At 45.5% G+C, this 17,625-nt stretch overlaps 1 protein-coding gene and 1 long non-coding RNA gene across 25 annotated transcripts in view; both read left to right on the top strand.

Moving 5' to 3' along the window:
- LOC123993289 (protocadherin gamma-C5-like) overlaps positions 1-12,761 on the top strand; it is a 185,703-nt gene extending 172,942 nt beyond the window's left edge. For 20 of the 24 annotated variants that reach the window (XM_046295255.1, XM_046295241.1, XM_046295254.1 and 17 more), the window contains exons 3-4: positions 5,649-5,746; positions 12,003-12,761. In XM_046295255.1, coding sequence (XP_046151211.1) covers positions 5,649-5,746; positions 12,003-12,292 — 388 coding nt within the window. In that variant the 3' untranslated portion in view covers positions 12,293-12,761. The remainder of the gene's footprint in view (positions 1-5,648; positions 5,747-12,002) is intronic. The other 4 variants (XM_046295242.1, XM_046295244.1, XR_006831421.1 and 1 more) reach the window with 3 other exon arrangements.
- Positions 12,762-12,841: 80 nt separating this feature from the next.
- Positions 12,842-15,427, top strand: LOC123994049. Its single transcript, XR_006831566.1, has 2 exons — positions 12,842-13,015; positions 13,124-15,427. It is a non-coding gene; the product is annotated as an uncharacterized LOC123994049 (long non-coding RNA).
- The last annotated feature ends 2,198 nt before the right edge of the window (positions 15,428-17,625 follow it).

The raw sequence follows: 17,625 nt of genomic DNA, 5'->3' as shown, positions 1-17,625 counted from the left end.
TAAAGGTTAAATAATACAATTTTAAAAAGACATTATATTAGGAAGCAGTAGGAACATACTTTGCTTATGGGCCCATTGTGCGCAGCGGAGGTGATATCAGCAACTGAGGCACATAGACTTTGTGTAGATGAGAATCTGGAGCTCCTGAGATTCCATCTGAGCCCTGACTCCTCTGAGTGAACAGGCTTGCTCTCTGCCTCACACACAAAATGGCCGCCATTCCTCTCCCTCCCTCTACTCTCACAGAGTCTGTGTGCCATCACTCAGTACTGCTGAGGAGAGTAGGGGAGCAGAGTGAGGGGGGGAAGGGAGAACATAAGTGCACTAACATATACACATTCTAGCTCATTGATCGCGTTTGTGTTTCCATCTGGGTGATAGCATCTGATTGATCACTTGTGATATACTGTTTGGACATCGGTGATTGGCTGTTTCATGGTGGTAGAGGGGAAACTGCATCTACTGACATAAATCAGTGTGTGTGTGTGTGTGACTGTTTCTCCATCGGTTATTTGGCCTACATTGTGTGCCAAACTGCTGATCACGCCGCAACAGTTTCCACAACATAACTTTTACACAACACATTCCATGAGTCAAGAACCATCTGAGTGGGTGCGGGGTGGGCTCTCCAGTCCTAGCTTGCTTCTCCTACCACTTGGGACACACACACGCACACACACACACACACACACACACACACACACACACACACACACACACACACACACACACACACACACACACACACACACACACACACACACACACACACACACACACACACACACACACACAGAGTTTTAACAAGGAACAAAAACATGAGAGCTTTCCATGTTGGAAGCCACTGAGGTTATGGGTACATTGGGAACCTGACTTCTTCTTTGAACCGTTATGTGGATGTCACAGGCTCAACACATCCCACAGAAACGCGGAGCTCCGCCGAGTTGATGTTGCCTGATCTTTTCCTGGCCTGTAGATCCAGACGGAATAGTGTAACACTCCTCTTGTGTTTCCCAGTCTCTACAACCACAATGGTGATCACATAAGATGGACGCCGAAGCGAGGCACAAGGTATCAACGTGTGTATTAGTATAGAGAGTGTGGTCACTTTATGGCCTCGACAACTTGTTCTGGATCGTTTTTTGTTGTTGTTGTTGTTGTTGTTGAGGCACCCGTAAATAGGTCATGTTGAAACTGTTGTAAAGGAAACTGATCTAAAACCAGTTGTTAAGGGCAGAGAGTAGCTACAGTGGTTCTTCCTGTAGGTAGGTAGAGCTCTGCAGCGCTGTGTGTAGATACCCCTGACCCTTTAGCTATAGCGCAGATTCACTAGCCTGTGCCGAGCTGGGCTATTGGTCTCTCTGTGAAAGTCAGACTTTGATGAGGATCTCCGATTGGTTCACTTCGGTGCAGTGTGGTTTTTAGTTTGTGCGCTGTGTGTATTTCGTGGTAGTTTTACTCAGCGTGGTGTGGCTGTGGAATCAAAGACTGTCGAATATTTGTCCTTTTTTTAGTTTGGTGTAAAATGTGTTTTATCCCAAGTAGAGAGTTGAGTTTGCTGTGTTTCCCAGACACAATGCCACTTGTAGATCTCCTATAGCTCTATGTAGTCTTCTTCTCATATGCCTTTTCCTGGTGGCCAGAAAAGGAGGGCTTTGAAACAACTGTCCGATGAGAGATTGGACCAAGCTGGCTGTGAGGGCATTGAACAGGAACGTCTATAGAAGGACTGGAATGCATTCGACTTTATAGAAGGATTGGACAAGAGTTCCCATAGTTGAAGTGGACAGTAGAGTTTAGGAAGCGGTATGAAAGGCTTCCTCCTAGATAAGATGCCTGTTTCATGCATGGTTACAGATGCAGCTCTGACTGAATAGTTAGATTGATCCCTCTGGACATGACCAGTCATCATCTCAGCCACAGGAAGAGATAGTCCTGAATGCAGGAAGTGATTATTCGGACCACAGGAAGTCATAGAGCAGGGAGATGCTAATTTGTGATAAACAAGGCGTCCTCTTTGTCTCTCTAGTCCACAAAAGGAAACCAATCAAAATGGCGGTCCTGCTGGCTCCACTTACCACGCTTTAACCTGGTCTGGTTCTCGTTTGGGATGCTGGCACTGGTCAAGGACTCCTTCGCACTTTGGCATATAAGTAATACCCCCTTTTAAAAAAATGTGGCTGAACATTTTGGCAAGCTGGACCGCACCACTTCTTAAAAACAAAAATCTCTCCCCTCCCCCCTGGTTACTTTCCCAGACCATATGCCTTTGTCCAGTGGGTTTTTAATTGGTTTCAAGCAGAGACCAAAGGAAGGGCAGTCACTTATTTTTTTTTTTTACTGCAGCCAATAACACACACACACACACACACACACACACATTATTTTTTACTGCAGCTCATAGAAGGCAGTAAGCTGGATGTGAGACACTCACGTCCTTTTAACCCCTCGCGTGCCATTCTGTTTCTTCTCTGGCTCTTCAAACAGGGGCACAGCCTTTACCCACAACCCCCTGGTGCTACTGCGTTAAGGCCATCAAACAGCTACTGAAATGGTCCAATCACTGAAGGACTGATGTGGATCAAAACCATCAGTAGAAATGTGACCTATGTGTGTGTGTGTGTGTGTGTGTGTGTGTGTGTGTGTGTGTGTGTGTGTGTGTGTGTGTGTGTGTGTGTGTGTGTGTGTGTGTGTGTGTGTGTGTGTGTGTGTCTAAGAGGTATGGGAGTTGGTGAGTGTAATCAAGAGCAGGTCTACTCCTTTTCTTCCTCTGCATGCAAAATTAGACTTTAAACAAAACAACCCTTTGAAGATTTACGCTGCCCATATGGAAATGTTCAACACTCCGTGTGTGTGTGTGTGTGTGTGTGTTGTTGTGTAGCCAGCTGTTCCCTTTTACTGTAGTGCCATTATGTTTCATCACATTTACTACATTGTGTTGTGCTGGTGGCCATTGTTTAAATAGTGAGCCAATGTGTTTCAGGCACTTTTATATCCATTTCCAGCAGACATTTTGAGCAAAATGTTTGTAACATAAAATCGCAGTATCGAATCACAATACATTTCGTATCGGCACCTACAGTACCAGTCAAAGGTTTGGACACACACACTCCTTCCAGGGTTTTTCTTTATTTAGGCTATTTTCTACATTGTAGAATAATAGTGGATACATCGACACTATGAAATAACACATACAGTTGAAGTCGGAAGTTTACATACACCGTAGCCAAATGCATTTAAACTCAGTTTTTCACAATCCCTGACATTTAATCCAAGTAAAAAAATACAGTTTAGATCACCACTTTATTTTAAGAATGTGAAATGTCAGAATAATAGTAGAGAGAATAATTTATTTCACCTTTTATTTCTTCCATCACATTCCCAGTGGGTCAGAAGTTTACATACACTCAATTAGTATTTGGTAGCATCGCCTTCAATTGTTTAACTTGGTTCAAACGTTTCAGGTAGCCTTCCACAAGCATCCCACAATAAGTTGGGTGAATTGTGGCCCATCCCTCCCTGCTGGTGTAACTGAGTCAGGTTTGTAGGCCTCCTTGCTCGCAAACACTTTCAGTTCTGCCCACAAATGTTCTATGGGATTGAGGTCAGGGCTTTGTGATGCCCACTCCAATATCTTTACCTTAAGCCATTTTGCCACAACATTGGAAGTATGCTTGGGGTCATTGTTAATTTGGAAGACCCATTTCAAAAAGTATACCAAGCTTTAACTTCCTGACTGATGTCTTGAGATGTTGCTTCAATATATCTACATAATTCCCCTTCCTCATGCTGCCATAGCACCCCCACAACATGATGCTGCCACCCCCGTGCTACACGGTTGGGATGGTGTTCTTCGGCTTGCAAGCCTCCCCCTTTTTCCTCCAAACATAACGATGGTCATTATGGCCAAACAGTTATATTTTTGTTTCATCAGACCAGAGGACATTTCTCCAAAAAGTATGATCTTTGTCCCCATGTGCAGTTGCAAACAGTAAACAATTGTTGGAAAAATTACATTTGTCATGCATAAAGTAGATGTCCTAACCTACTTGCCAAAACTTTAGTTTTTTAACAAGACATTTGTGGAGTGGTTGAAAAACGAGTTTTAATGACTCCAACCTAAGTGTATGTAAACTTCCGACTTCAACTGTATGGAATTGCGTAGTAACCAAAAAAGTGTTGAAACAAATCAAAATACATTTTATATTTGATATTCTTCAAGGTAGCCACCCTTTGCCTTGATGATAGTTTTGCACACGCTTGGCATTCTATCAACCAGCTTCATGAGGTAGTCACCTAGAATGTATTTCAATTAACAGGTGTGCCTTGTTAAATGTTCATTTATGGAATTTCTTTCATTTTTAAATTTACCAGCCTCAGAAATTGCAGCCCAAATAAATGCTTCACAGCGTTCAAGCAACAGACACATCTCAACATAAACTGTCCAGAGGAGACTGCGTGAATCAGGCCTTCATGGTCAAAATGCTGCACAGAAACCATTACTAAAGGACACCAATAATAAGAATCGACTTGATTGGGCCAAGGAAACACGAGCAATGTACATTAGACCGGTGGAGTCCAAATGTGCGATTTTTGGTTCCAACTGCCGTGTCTTTGTGAAAAGCAGAGTAGGTGAACGGACGATCTCTGCATGTGTGATTCCCACCGTGAAGCATGGAGGAGGAGGTGTGATGGTGCTTTGTTGGTGACACTGTAATCTATTTAGAAAATCAAGGCACACTTAACCAGCATGGCTACCACAGCATTCTGCAGTGATGCACCATCCCATCTGGTTTGCACTTAGTGGGACAATCATTTGTTTTTCAACAGGACAATGACCCTAAACACACCTCCAGGCTGTGTAAGGGCTATTTGACCAAGAAGGAGAGTGATGGAGTACTGCATCAGATGACCTGGCCTCCACAATCACCCGACCTCATCCCAATTGAGATGGTTTGGGATGAATTGGACAGCAGAGTAAAAGAAAAGCAGCCAACAAGTGCTCAGCATATGTGGGAACTCATTCAAGACTGCTGGAAAAGCATTCCTCATGAAGCTGGTTGAGAGAATGGCAAGAGTGTGGAAAGCTGTTATCAAGGCAACGGATGGTTACTTTGAAGAATCTAAAATATATTTAGTTTTGTTTAACACTTTTTTGGTTACTGCATTATTCCATATGATTCATTTCATAGTGTTGATGTCTCCACTATTCTACTACAATGTAGAAAATAGTAAAAATGTGTGTCCAAACTTTTGAGTGGTCCTGTAGGTATCAGCATAATATTTTATTGTGAGGTCCCCTGGACCGTGTGTGTGTACACGCCATCTTCGTTTCTCTGCGTTGCCTGCGGGCTGTGTCTGCTAATCATCAGACCCTGTATCACAGACCACCCACCGTCACACCAGGGACCAGCAACACACAATAACACAAGCAGTACAGTTCTAAAATGGCCGCTGGTTGTTGATCTCTCTCTCTCTCTCTCTCTCTCTCTCTCTCTCTCTCTCTCTCTCTCTCTCTCTCTCTCTCTCTCTCTCTCTCTCTCTCTCTCTCTCTCTCTCTCTCTCTCTCTCTCTCTCTCTCTCTCTCTCTCTCTCTCTCTCTCTCTCTCTCTCTCTCCCTCTCTCTCTCTCTCTCTCCCTCCCTGCAGGGCTGGAGGTCCCCCTGAGATGGCCATGGGAACAGGACCCTGGCCCAACCCCCCCACTGAGGCCGAGCAGCTCCAAGCCCTGATGGCCGCAGCCAACGGTGAGTCCAACACTTCTCCATTCATCTCTCTGTTTTTCTATCACTTGTTCCCATCCTCTACCACTCTCTCAAGCCCTCTTTTTTATGGTCTACCTGCAGACCCATATCACACTCTATCCCTCTCTTTTCGTCATCACCACATGCCTCTGACATTCAATAATATCCTCTCTCTCTCGCTCTCTGTGGTGTTGTATAATGGGGGGACAGGGGAAGGTAGGGAGGGGTCAGGGTTTGTTCCTGTTTGGTTAGAGGGCATGAAGCCAGACTCATTGATAAAGCCCTCTCTATCCTCATTGATGTTTCTATGGCCCATTGTACACACACACACACACACACACACACACACACACACACACACACACACACACACACACACACACACACACACACACACACACACACACACACACACACACACACACACACACACACACACACACACCAGTTCAAAGACTATATCAAATGCTACCAGCAGTACTCCAGATATATACAGTAACTACAGAAACCTGTTTAATGCAATAATATTACAGTCCTGAGTGTTTGCACTGTATACAGTTCCCACACCTGCCAACATATATTGGCAAACAGAACGCAGCACACAGTGTTAGCACACACACCTGACACAGACACACACAGTGTTAGCACACACACGTGACACAGACACACACAGTGTTAGCACACACACGTGACACAGACACACACAGTGTTAGCACACACACGTGACACAGACACACGCAGTGTTAGCACACACACACAACACAGACACACACAGTGTTAGCACACACACACACGTGACACAGACACACACAGTGTTAGCACACACACGTGAAACAGACACACACAGTGTTAGCACACACACGTGAAACAGGCACACGCAGTGTTAGCACACACACACACACACACAACACAGACACACACAGTGTTAGCACACACACGTGACACAGACACACACAGTGTTAGCACACACACGTGACACAGTGTTAGCACACACACATGACACAGACACATGCAGTGTTAGCACACACACACACGTGACACAGACACACACAGTGTTAGCACACACACGTGAAACAGACACACGCAGTGTTAGCACACACACACACAACACAGACACACACAGTGTTAGCACACACACACACACAACACAGACACACACAGTGTTAGCACACACACAGTGTTAGCACACACATGTGACACAGACACACACAGTGTTAGCACACACACGTGACACAGACACACACAGTGTTAGCACACATACGTGACACAGTGTTAGCACACACACATGACACAGACACATGCAGTGTTAGCACACACACGTGACACAGACACACACAGTGTTAGCACACACATGTGACACAGACACACACAGTGTTAGCACACACACGTGACACAGACACACGCAGTGTTAGCACAACACAGACACACAACACAGACACACAGTGTTAGCACACACACACACACAGACACACACAGTGTTAGCACACACACGTGACACAGACACACACAGTGTTAGCACACACACGTGACACAGACACACGCAGTGTTAGCACACACACACAACACAGACACACACAGTGTTAGCACACACACACACACACAACACAGACACACACAGTGTTAGCACACACACACATGACAGACACACTCAGTGTTAGCACACACACACAACACAGACACACACAGTGTTAGCACACACACACACACACAACACAGACACACACAGTGTTAGCACACACACGTGACACAGACACACGCAGTATTAGCACACACACACACAATACAGACACACACAGTGTTAGCACACACAGCACAGACACACACAGTGTTAGCACACACACGTGACACAGACACACACAGTGTTAGCACACACACGTGACACAGACACACACAGTGTTAGCACACACACACAACACAGACACACACAGTGTTAGCACACACACACACACAACACAGACACACACAGTGTTAGCACACACACACACACACACAGACACACACAGTGTTAGCACACACACACACAGCACAGACACACACAGTGTTAGCACACACACACATGACAGACACACACAGTGTTAGCACACACACACAACACAGACACACACAGTGTTAGCACACACACACACACACAACACAGACACACACAGTGTTAGCACACACACGTGACACAGACACACGCAGTGTTAGCACACACACACACAATACAGACACACACAGTGTTAGCACACACAGCACAGACACACGCAGTGTTAGCACACACACACAACACAGACAAACGCAGTGTTAGCACACACACACAACACAGCCACACACAGTGTTAGCACACACAACACAGACACACTCAGTGTTAGCACACACACGTGACACAGACACACGCAGTGTTAGCACAAACACACACAACACAGACACATGCAGTGTTAGCACAAACACACACAACACAGACACATGCAGTGTTAGCACACACAACACAGACACATGCAGTGTTAGCACACACACACAACACAGACACATGCAGTGTTAGCACAAACACACACAACACAGACACGTGCAGTGTTAGCACAAACACACACAACACAGACACGTGCAGTGTTAGCACACACACACAACACAGACACACGCAGTGTTAACACACACACACAACACAGACACACGCAGTGTTAGCACACACACACGACACAGACACACGCAGTGTTAGCACACACACACGACACAGACACACGCAGTGTTAGCACACACACACGACACAGACACACGCAGTGTTAGCACACACACACGACACAGACACACGCAGTGTTAGCACACACACACGACACAGACACACGCAGTGTTAGCACACACACGTGACACAGACACACGCAGTGTTAGCACACACACCCACCACAGAAACACACAGTGTTAGCACACACACAACACAGACACACACAGTGTTAGCACACACACACAACACAGACACACACAGTGTTAGCACACACACGTCACACAGACACACTCAGTGTGAGCACAAACACACACAACACAGACACACACAGTGTTAGCACACACACGTCACACAGACACACTCAGTGTGAGCACAAACACACACAACACAGACACACGCAGTGTTAGCACAAACACGTGACACAGACACACACAGTGTTAGCACACACAACACAGACACACACAGTGTTAGCACACACAACACAGACACACACAGTGTTAGCACACACACACAACAGAAACACAGTGTTAGCACACACACACAACACAGACACATGCAGTGTTAGCAAAAACACGTGACACAGACACACACAGTGTTAGCACACACACCCAACACAGACACACAACACAGACACACACAGTGTTAGCACACACACACAACACAGACACACACAGTGTTAGCACACACACAACACAGACACACACAGTGTTAGCACACACACAACACAGACACACACAACAGACACACAGTGATAGCACACACACACAACACAGACACACAGTGTTAGCACACACACACATGTTCTCTTGCCCGTGCAGAGCAAACGATTCAAAGCTCTATGACATCACAGCCCTTCCCTTCCCCCTATGCTTTTTCTGCCGCAGTTACTGCGCGCACACACACACACACAGAGCGAGTGACTCATTCTTGGGCTGTTGCTGCAGATTGCCTTCTAATCGCTCTAGCACAGAAACACATCAGGTTGGCCTTGAGAGCAAGGCCCACCAACACACACACACACACATACCTCTGTGTGGTAAGACCTCCTACCACACAGACTCCTGTCATTGTTTCCATTGTTATTATTACCATTGACACATCAAATGAAATCTATTTTTATTTGTCACATGCTTCCTAAAACAACAGGTGTAGACTAGCAGTGGAATGTTTAATTCCGGGTCATTTTCCAACAATGCAGAGTTTAACTTAATGAGAAAAAAATAACAATAGAAAAATATGGAATAAATACAATGAATAACAATAACATGGCTATATCCAGGGAGTACCAGTACCGAGTCCATGTGCAGTGGTACGAGGTAATTAAGTAGCAGTCTTTTTAGCAGTCTTTGGGGGTAGAGAAGCTGTTCAGGGTCCTGTTGGTTCCAGACTTGGTACACTGGTACCGCTTGCCATGCTGTAGAGAGAACGGTCTGTGGCTTGGGGTGGCTGAATTCTTTGACGACTTCTTGGGCCTGCCCCTGACACCACCTGGTATAAAGGTCCTGGATGGCAGGGAGCTAGGCCCCAGTGATGTGGTGGGCTGTACCCACCACCCTCGGTGGCGCCTCTTGCGGTCGGATACCTTGCAGTTGCCGTACCAGGCGGTGATGCAGCCAGTCCAAATGAACTTCTTGAGGATCTGAGGGCACATGCTAAATATTTTCTGTCTCCTAAGGGGTAAAAGGCATTTCGTTCCCTCTTCACAACTGTGGACCATGTTAATTCCTTACTGATGTTGACACAGAGGAACTTGAAGCTCTTGACCCGCTCCACTATCGCCCTGTCAATGTGGATGGGGGCGTGCTCGCCCCTCCATTTCCTGTAGTCCACGAACAGCTCCTTTGTCTTGCTGATATTGAGGAAGAAATTGATGTCCTGGAACCACACTGCCAGGTCACTGACCTCCTCCCTATAGGCTGCCTCATCATCATCAGTTATCAGTCCTACCACCGTCTTGTAGTCAGCAAACTTGATGAAGGTGTTGGAGTCGTGCGTGTCCATGCAGTCCTGGGCGAACTGGGAGTAGAGCAGGGGACTAAGCACGCACCCCTGAAGTGCGGCCCACTTGTTGATGGTCAGCGTGAAGGATGAGTTGTTGCCTACCCTCACCGACCGAGGGCGATCCGTTAGTAGGTCCAGGATCCAGTTGCAGAGGGAGGTGTTCAGTCCCAGGGTCCTGAGCTTAGTGATAAGCTTGAAGGACACTATGGTGTTGAACACAGAGCTGTAGGCCATGAATAGCAATCTCACATAGGTGTTCCTCTTGTCCAGATGGGGGAGGGCAGTGTAGAGTCCAATAGTGATGGCGGCATCTGTGCATCTGTTTTGTCGGTATGTCAATCAGATTGGGTGCAGAGTGTCTGGGATGATGCTGTTGATGTGAGCCATGACCAGCCTTTCAAAGCATTTCATGGCTATAGATGTGAGTGCTGCGGAGGATGAGTGCTAAAGATGTGAGTGCTACCTTCTCCCTCAGACACACACACTCCTCCCTCCTAGACGCTGCTCACACACACACCGGACATGAGCCTGAGGTTTCCATTCGGAGAGTGATAGAACGTTCTGTCTCTGGCTGGATGATGTCTATTGGTCATCACAATGAGGTAGAGGAACCACTCCCTTTCAGACAGAGCCGGAGCAGACGAGTCACGATGACAACTGGAAACAGAGGGATCAGAATGTTATTCAAGGCAGCTAGATGTTTATGCAGTAGTGTCATCAGTGTGTGCTGTTCCTTGACACTACCAAACAGTGGTTGCACAACCAGGAAATCACAGGCAGTTAAAAAGCAGAAACAACGTTGTGGAAGAAGCTATTGTCCCAGATTCCTTTCCTCTGAAGTCTAATTATACTAGCTTGAGTGTGTGTGTGTGTGTGTGTGTGTGTGTGTGTGTGTGTGTGTGTGTGTGTGTGTGTGTGTGTGTGTGTGTGTGTGTGTGTGTGTGTGTGCGTGTGTGTGTGTGTGTGTGTGTGTGTGTGTGTGTGTGTGTGTATAAGCATGTGTAAGTGTATGTGTGTTTACGGCTGCCTGCGCTGTGTGTTGCAGAGCCAGAGAGCAGGGAATAGTGGAGGGGACGTGTGTGTGTGTCTCTGTAGCTCTGCAATGCAGGGGCTGGGAGAGAATTACGAGCTAGAAGCTACATCACCCGCACACAGCCAGAGCACACATAATGGAAAAACACACACACACATTCAGCAATGAACACAGACGCACACCATAAATGCAAAATGTTCTCCACCTCGACAAAATGTCAGCACACATTCACCATTTTGTAACACCAGTCTCTCTCTCTCTGCATTTCTCTCTTTTTTGTCTCACTCACACTCTTGCAGTCTCTCTCAACTCTCTTATATTCAGTCCAATTAGCTTTACATAAGCATGCCAACAGTTTTACCAGAGCAATGAGTGCTGTAGCATATATACAAGTCATAATGGATATGTAACAAACCGGGAGCATCAATGTATACTGCAAGTCATCACTGCAATGTCTGAACACCTTATTCATATGTTCCATCTCTCCCCTCCTCTCCTCCTCCCCGCTCTGCCCCTCTTTCCCCCAGAAGTGAGCGAGGCGACCGCAACCCTGGGGCCGGGCACCATGGGACTAAGCACCCGTTACAGCCCCCAGTTCACCCTGCAGCACGTGCCCGACTACCGCCAGAACGTCTACATCCCTGGCAGCACCGCCACCTTGACCTCCAACCCCCAGCAGCAGCAGCAGCAGCAGATGGCAGCCCAACATCAGGCCCTGCAGGCCCAGCCCTCTGAGGCCGCCCCTCAGCCTGAACCCCCCAAGGCTGCCCAGACTCCCGCCTCCAAGAAGAAGTCCACCAAGAAGGAGAAGAAGTAGGATGGGTGGAGGATAGATAGATATGGAAAATACGATGAGAAAAGAAAAAAACGATCCGATGAGGACTGAAATCCCACCCCCCCACCCCCTACGTCTCCTCTCAATGCGTTTACTCTAACCAGGGTCTGGATTCTATTGGTCACGCTCATATGATAACACGAAATATGGAGATGTTTGCGAATGTTTGTCTTTGGGCTCTTGAATCTGGAATGCGTTGTAGGTTTAAGAGCGAACAGCGTTGACATTTTGTTTTTGTTTTCTTGCTGAAAGCTATCTAGAAACAGGTTTTTGTTTTCTTTCTGAAAGCTATCTCGAAACAGGTTTTTGTTTTCTTTCTGAAAGCTATCTAGAAACAGGTTTTTGTTTTCTTTCTGAAAGCTATCTAGAAACAGGCTTTTGTTTTCTTTCTGAAAGCTATCTAGAAACAGGTTTTTGTTTTCTTTCTGAAAGCTATCTAGAAACAGGTTTTTGTTTTTTCTGAAAGCTTCTCTTTTGAAATCTAGAAACTTTTGTTTTCTTTCTGATCTAGAAACAGGCTTTTGTTTTTTTGTTTTCTTTCTGAAAGCTATCTAGAAACAGGTTTTTGTTTTCTTTCTGAAAGCTATCTAGAAACAGGTTTTTGTTTTCTTTCTGAAAGCTATCTAGAAACAGGCTTTTGTTTTCTTTCTGAAAGCTATCTAGAAACAGGCTTTTGTTTTCTTTCTGAAAGCTATCTAGAAACAGGTTTTTGTTTTCTTTCTGAAAGCTATCTAGAAACAGGCTTTTGTTTTCTTTCTGAAAGCTATCTAGAAACAGGTTTTTGTTTTCTTTCTGAAAGCTATCTAGAAACAGTTGTTTTTTTTGGAAAGTCTATGTTCTAAAAAAACAAAACAAGTATTATCAGTATTTGCAGATACGGAAGACTGGGGGTTCAGGGGGGATTGTGTTTTGGTTAAATCAATACATTTGGATGCACTTCAGACACAACAGATTGAGCGTAAACAACTTTGCTCAGATAACAAGGATTTGCCCAGTGATGTATATTCACAGGTGGATATTTTAACGATGTTCCATAAAATGTTTCATGTTGGATTATAATTATAATTCCTTATTTTCCTGAGACTGAAAGTAGATCCTTGTTTGACTATAGTAGATTGCCATGATAAGATCCCTATATAGGATCAGCCTTATAGGATCTTACACCACAGCTCTTTGGGACACGGGAATGGGCATTCCATTGTACTGGTACAGTAGTATTCCGATCTGCATGTCCCTATGTGTTCAAACCAAACACCTTCCAGAAGATTCAACTATGCATTGAATTAGTGTCGCAACGAGGATGACCACCTTAAAAAAAATACAGGTCGACAAATGCCCTCGTAGCGTTTACCTGATGTGGTATCTAAAAACTAGAAATATTATTTTGTAAGCGTAGTTAAATGGTAAGATTTGAATCTTTCACTGTTTCTATGACATGAGCATGAACTCTATTTGCAAAGTAGCACCGAGGATGAGGGGCATGTTATAGTACTATCAGCCCTATTTTTCTGGCTTCTTGGCATAGTAGGCGCTGCCCCCCTTTTAAAACTACCCAGATGGGTATAGAGACCCTCCTGCTGCCCACCCATGCACCTCTATCCCCTCCTCAACCAGATGATGTGCCCTCCCCTCACTGGTTATCCCACTTTGAGAGCCAGACCATAGAGATGCACTGTTCTTACTATAAAGATGAGACGTAGGGTCAAAATAACTTCAAAGTCGAGATCTTTCACGGCGTGCTTAGGAGTTAGACACTTCTTAGGCCGCTAGAGTCTAGATTGAGTGTTCATCCCTTGCTACCTACCCTGAAGTGCTGATGACTATATTTCTTGACGTGGGAAGTGTTTTTTGATGACTCAGCAGTATAAGATAAGTATGAAGTCTTTTCTTTGCCGCCAGTCCATCCATCTGTCCGGCAACTAGCTGGACACCACTGCATGAAGAGGCAGCTTGCAGGCTGGGTTCAAGGGGGAGTGGAGAGCGGTGGGCTGAGTGGTACGACGTCTGGGTTTGTACAATTAGATTGACGGGGAGAGGGGGCAATGACCTTGGCTCTACTCACTGAATGTACACAGGCCCTACTGTTGACCCTCCCTCCTAGTCCACCCCGAAACGTCCTCGAATGCACTGACCCAGGTTAGTGGTCAACAGAGCCAAGCACATCCCTCCATGTCACAGAGGAGATACCACTTCAGAAGCAGGGAGGAGGGACAGAGTTAGCTCTTCGCTGTATCTATCCCCTCAGTGTAAATGCATTCTGGCAACGCTAACCTCAGACTCTCCCCTTGCTTCCATCCCTCCATCCCCTGGTCCTGTGAAGGCTCTCCCCTTGCTCCCATCCCTCCACCCCCTGGTCCTGTGAAGGCTCTCCCCTTGCTCCCATCCCTCCACCCCCTGGTCCTGTGAGGGCTCTTCCCCTCTGTAAATAAACACTAGTCCTGTCGATGATATGAGCCAATTGTTTGTATAGTACGGACCACATCCAGAATTTTCAAACTAAAAGTCCTCTCTCCTCAAGGCGTGGCTTACTGGAATGTGTTGTATTTGTTTTTCAAGAAAAATAAGAAAACCACAATGGGGGAAAAAAAAATGTTCTTCAACCGTTTGTGTTGCAATGTAGTAACTAAGCACCATGAAGGCCAACTAACTAACTCTTCAGTGTAAATATAAAGAAAGTTGCTAATAACTTTAGACGATAAGTAAACAGAGTGACACACACGTAGACTAGTTAACTTGTGATATGTGTTGCGCATATTAGTGTTCATTTTCTCTCTCTCTATTTTACTACCCTGTAAAAGAAACGAAACAAAAAAAATATATATTGAAAAAAATGTTTCTATCCTTCTGTACCTTTTTTTTCTGTGCTTTATCTTGTGCATTTGCGCAAGAATGCCTCTCTGTCCATATGAGCAAATTATTATAAATATTATGTGTGTGTGTGTACGTCCGTCCGCTGCTGAATTAATCCTCTCTCGTGCTGTAATATCTTTCTTATGAAATGCTTAGACCTCCTACGCTCCTCCCGGTGTTTAGTCTCTTCATTTTTATGCTAATATTTATATTGCTGTTTTATTTTCTCTTGAACACTGACATTTCAAATAAAAGGCTCTGAAATCATTAAACGCTCACCTTCCGTCTTTTCTAAACATCCGTCTTGGTTTGTACGGTAACTGAAATACAATCACTTTATTTTTCCCAAGGGAACTTAAAGATGGGGTCTTTTGTTTTGTATAGAATCACAATACAACAAGTCAACACAATTCACAGTGCAGAACGATACAGTATTCAAGACAAACACAAAGTCCCTATGAATATGATTGGGTTCCTTGAGTGGTGCAGCAGTCTAGGCACTGCATCTCAGTGCTAGAGGTGTCACGACAGACCCTGGTTTGAGCCCGGGCTGTATCACAACCAACCGTGATCAGGATTCCCATAGGGCGGCACACAATTGGCCCAGTGTCGTCCGGGTTAGGGGAGGGTTTGGCCGGGGTAGGCCGTCACTCCAAACATGAATTACCAGATCTTAAATTGTAGCATAATCACGTATCATGACTATAGATGGGCCTAGCCAAGAAATTACAGTACATCAAATAAGTAAGAATTCCAGTCTTTTGTTTGTTAGGCGTTTTAAGTGGCAGTAGTTCTGCATGGGTTCACTGAGGGGTTGTAGTGTTGCTTCGTTTGAACTGAGGCCCACATCCACCAGGTTTCATCAGCACCACGCTCTCCCACAATCCTCTGCTCCCAGCAGACTCCGCTCCCTCCCACGCCCGTTTGAAGTATCTTCTGCGGTGTGAATACGGAGGGAAATGGGATGAGGGGAGGGTGAAAGAGACAATGTTTCCTCAGCAGAACTGCGTTATTCTCCTACAGCCTTCCAAGTGCATGTGGACACACATTATGCAATACATAAGGCTGTTCTTAGATACAGCCCGTAGCCCTGTCCTTGAGCTGTTCTTGTCTATTGATGTTCTGTATTATGTTTCATGTTTTGTGTGGACCCCAGGAAGAGTAGCTGCTGCTTTTGCAACAGCTAAAGGGGATCCTAATAAAATACCAAATACTGGAAATATAACACAAACCCGCGAGGTGCCTTACCGCGACTATAAACTGTTCACCAACGTATTTAGAGCAGCAACAAGAACTGTTTTGTCAGCCAATCAGCATTCAAGGCTCGAACCACCCAGTTTATAATACAGAATCAGTCACACGATAACACATCACGGCTTCTTCTTGACCAGCATCAGTGGGATCCTAGGGGCTTCGATCCGGACCGCAGAAGATCCGCGTTCGAGCAGGATGGACATTTCAAGGAGCTTGCTGATTCAGCAGACATGCAGCGTTCACCATTCCTTGGCCCATTTTGAATCTAGGCCTTAGGCGACACCTCGCGGAACCCAATTGAGAAACACCTTGAGCTCATTATTCTGGTGGTGTAGACAGAGCTGGGGTGTGAATCAGAGGGACACGGCTGTTGTCCTGCGAGCGTGATTCAATTCCTCCGATAAGGGTTCCAATCCCGCTCGTCTTTATCTGTTATAGCCTGACAGGATTGTTTGAATATGATGAACAGGTAGGTGTCATCAGGGCACTATTAGGGCTCAGAGAGGTTAATGCATGTGGCCAGCACCAGTGTCATTATGACAAACACAGATTCAAGTCCCATCGGTACTCGTCTGTTAGCCTGTAATATGACGAACAAGCCCACGAGATCAGAGATGTGGATCAGGGGCGTCAACCACGACAGGCTCTGTATCTGCAACATGGGTTTAAAACCCGCTCTTAAAGGAAAATTCCACCCAAAAACTGTGTTAAAGGGAAAACTCCACCCAAAAATCCTAACGGGGACGATCTCTGTATTTTGAAAGTTGCACAGCTTGAAAACTGGACTGCTGACACGCAAAACTTTTTAGGCACTATGTCAACAATGGACTAGCGAAAGAAATGGGGGTGTTCCACAGTAGCTGCAGTAGTTTGAATCCATCTCTCGCCAGAATCTTCACTTGTAGACATACGGAGAAGCACATGCACCACCACTAGAGAAGCGATACATTAAAAAAAGTAAAAACAAGAGGGAGATTGTAGTTCTACAGGTGCTTGAATGATGTGGTTGACTGCACTGCAAGTAGCTGAAGTTGCAACAAGATGACTAGAAATTGGGTGCACATTGACAGTCAGTTGAATGTCAAAACAGAGACACAGGAAACCTCTATTGTACGGCACAATAATAAAACACCGGGCAGTACCAGCATTACATAAAGAAAGAGAAGTCCTGTTTCCCTGTCCATCAAAGCAGCAGGGCCTCTTTTCCTGGT

The sequence above is a fragment of the Oncorhynchus gorbuscha genome, linkage group LG13 (genome assembly GCF_021184085.1).
Source record: "Oncorhynchus gorbuscha isolate QuinsamMale2020 ecotype Even-year linkage group LG13, OgorEven_v1.0, whole genome shotgun sequence".
Lineage (NCBI taxonomy): Eukaryota > Metazoa > Chordata > Actinopteri > Salmoniformes > Salmonidae > Oncorhynchus > Oncorhynchus gorbuscha.
This window is presented reverse-complemented; position numbering and strand designations above follow the sequence as displayed.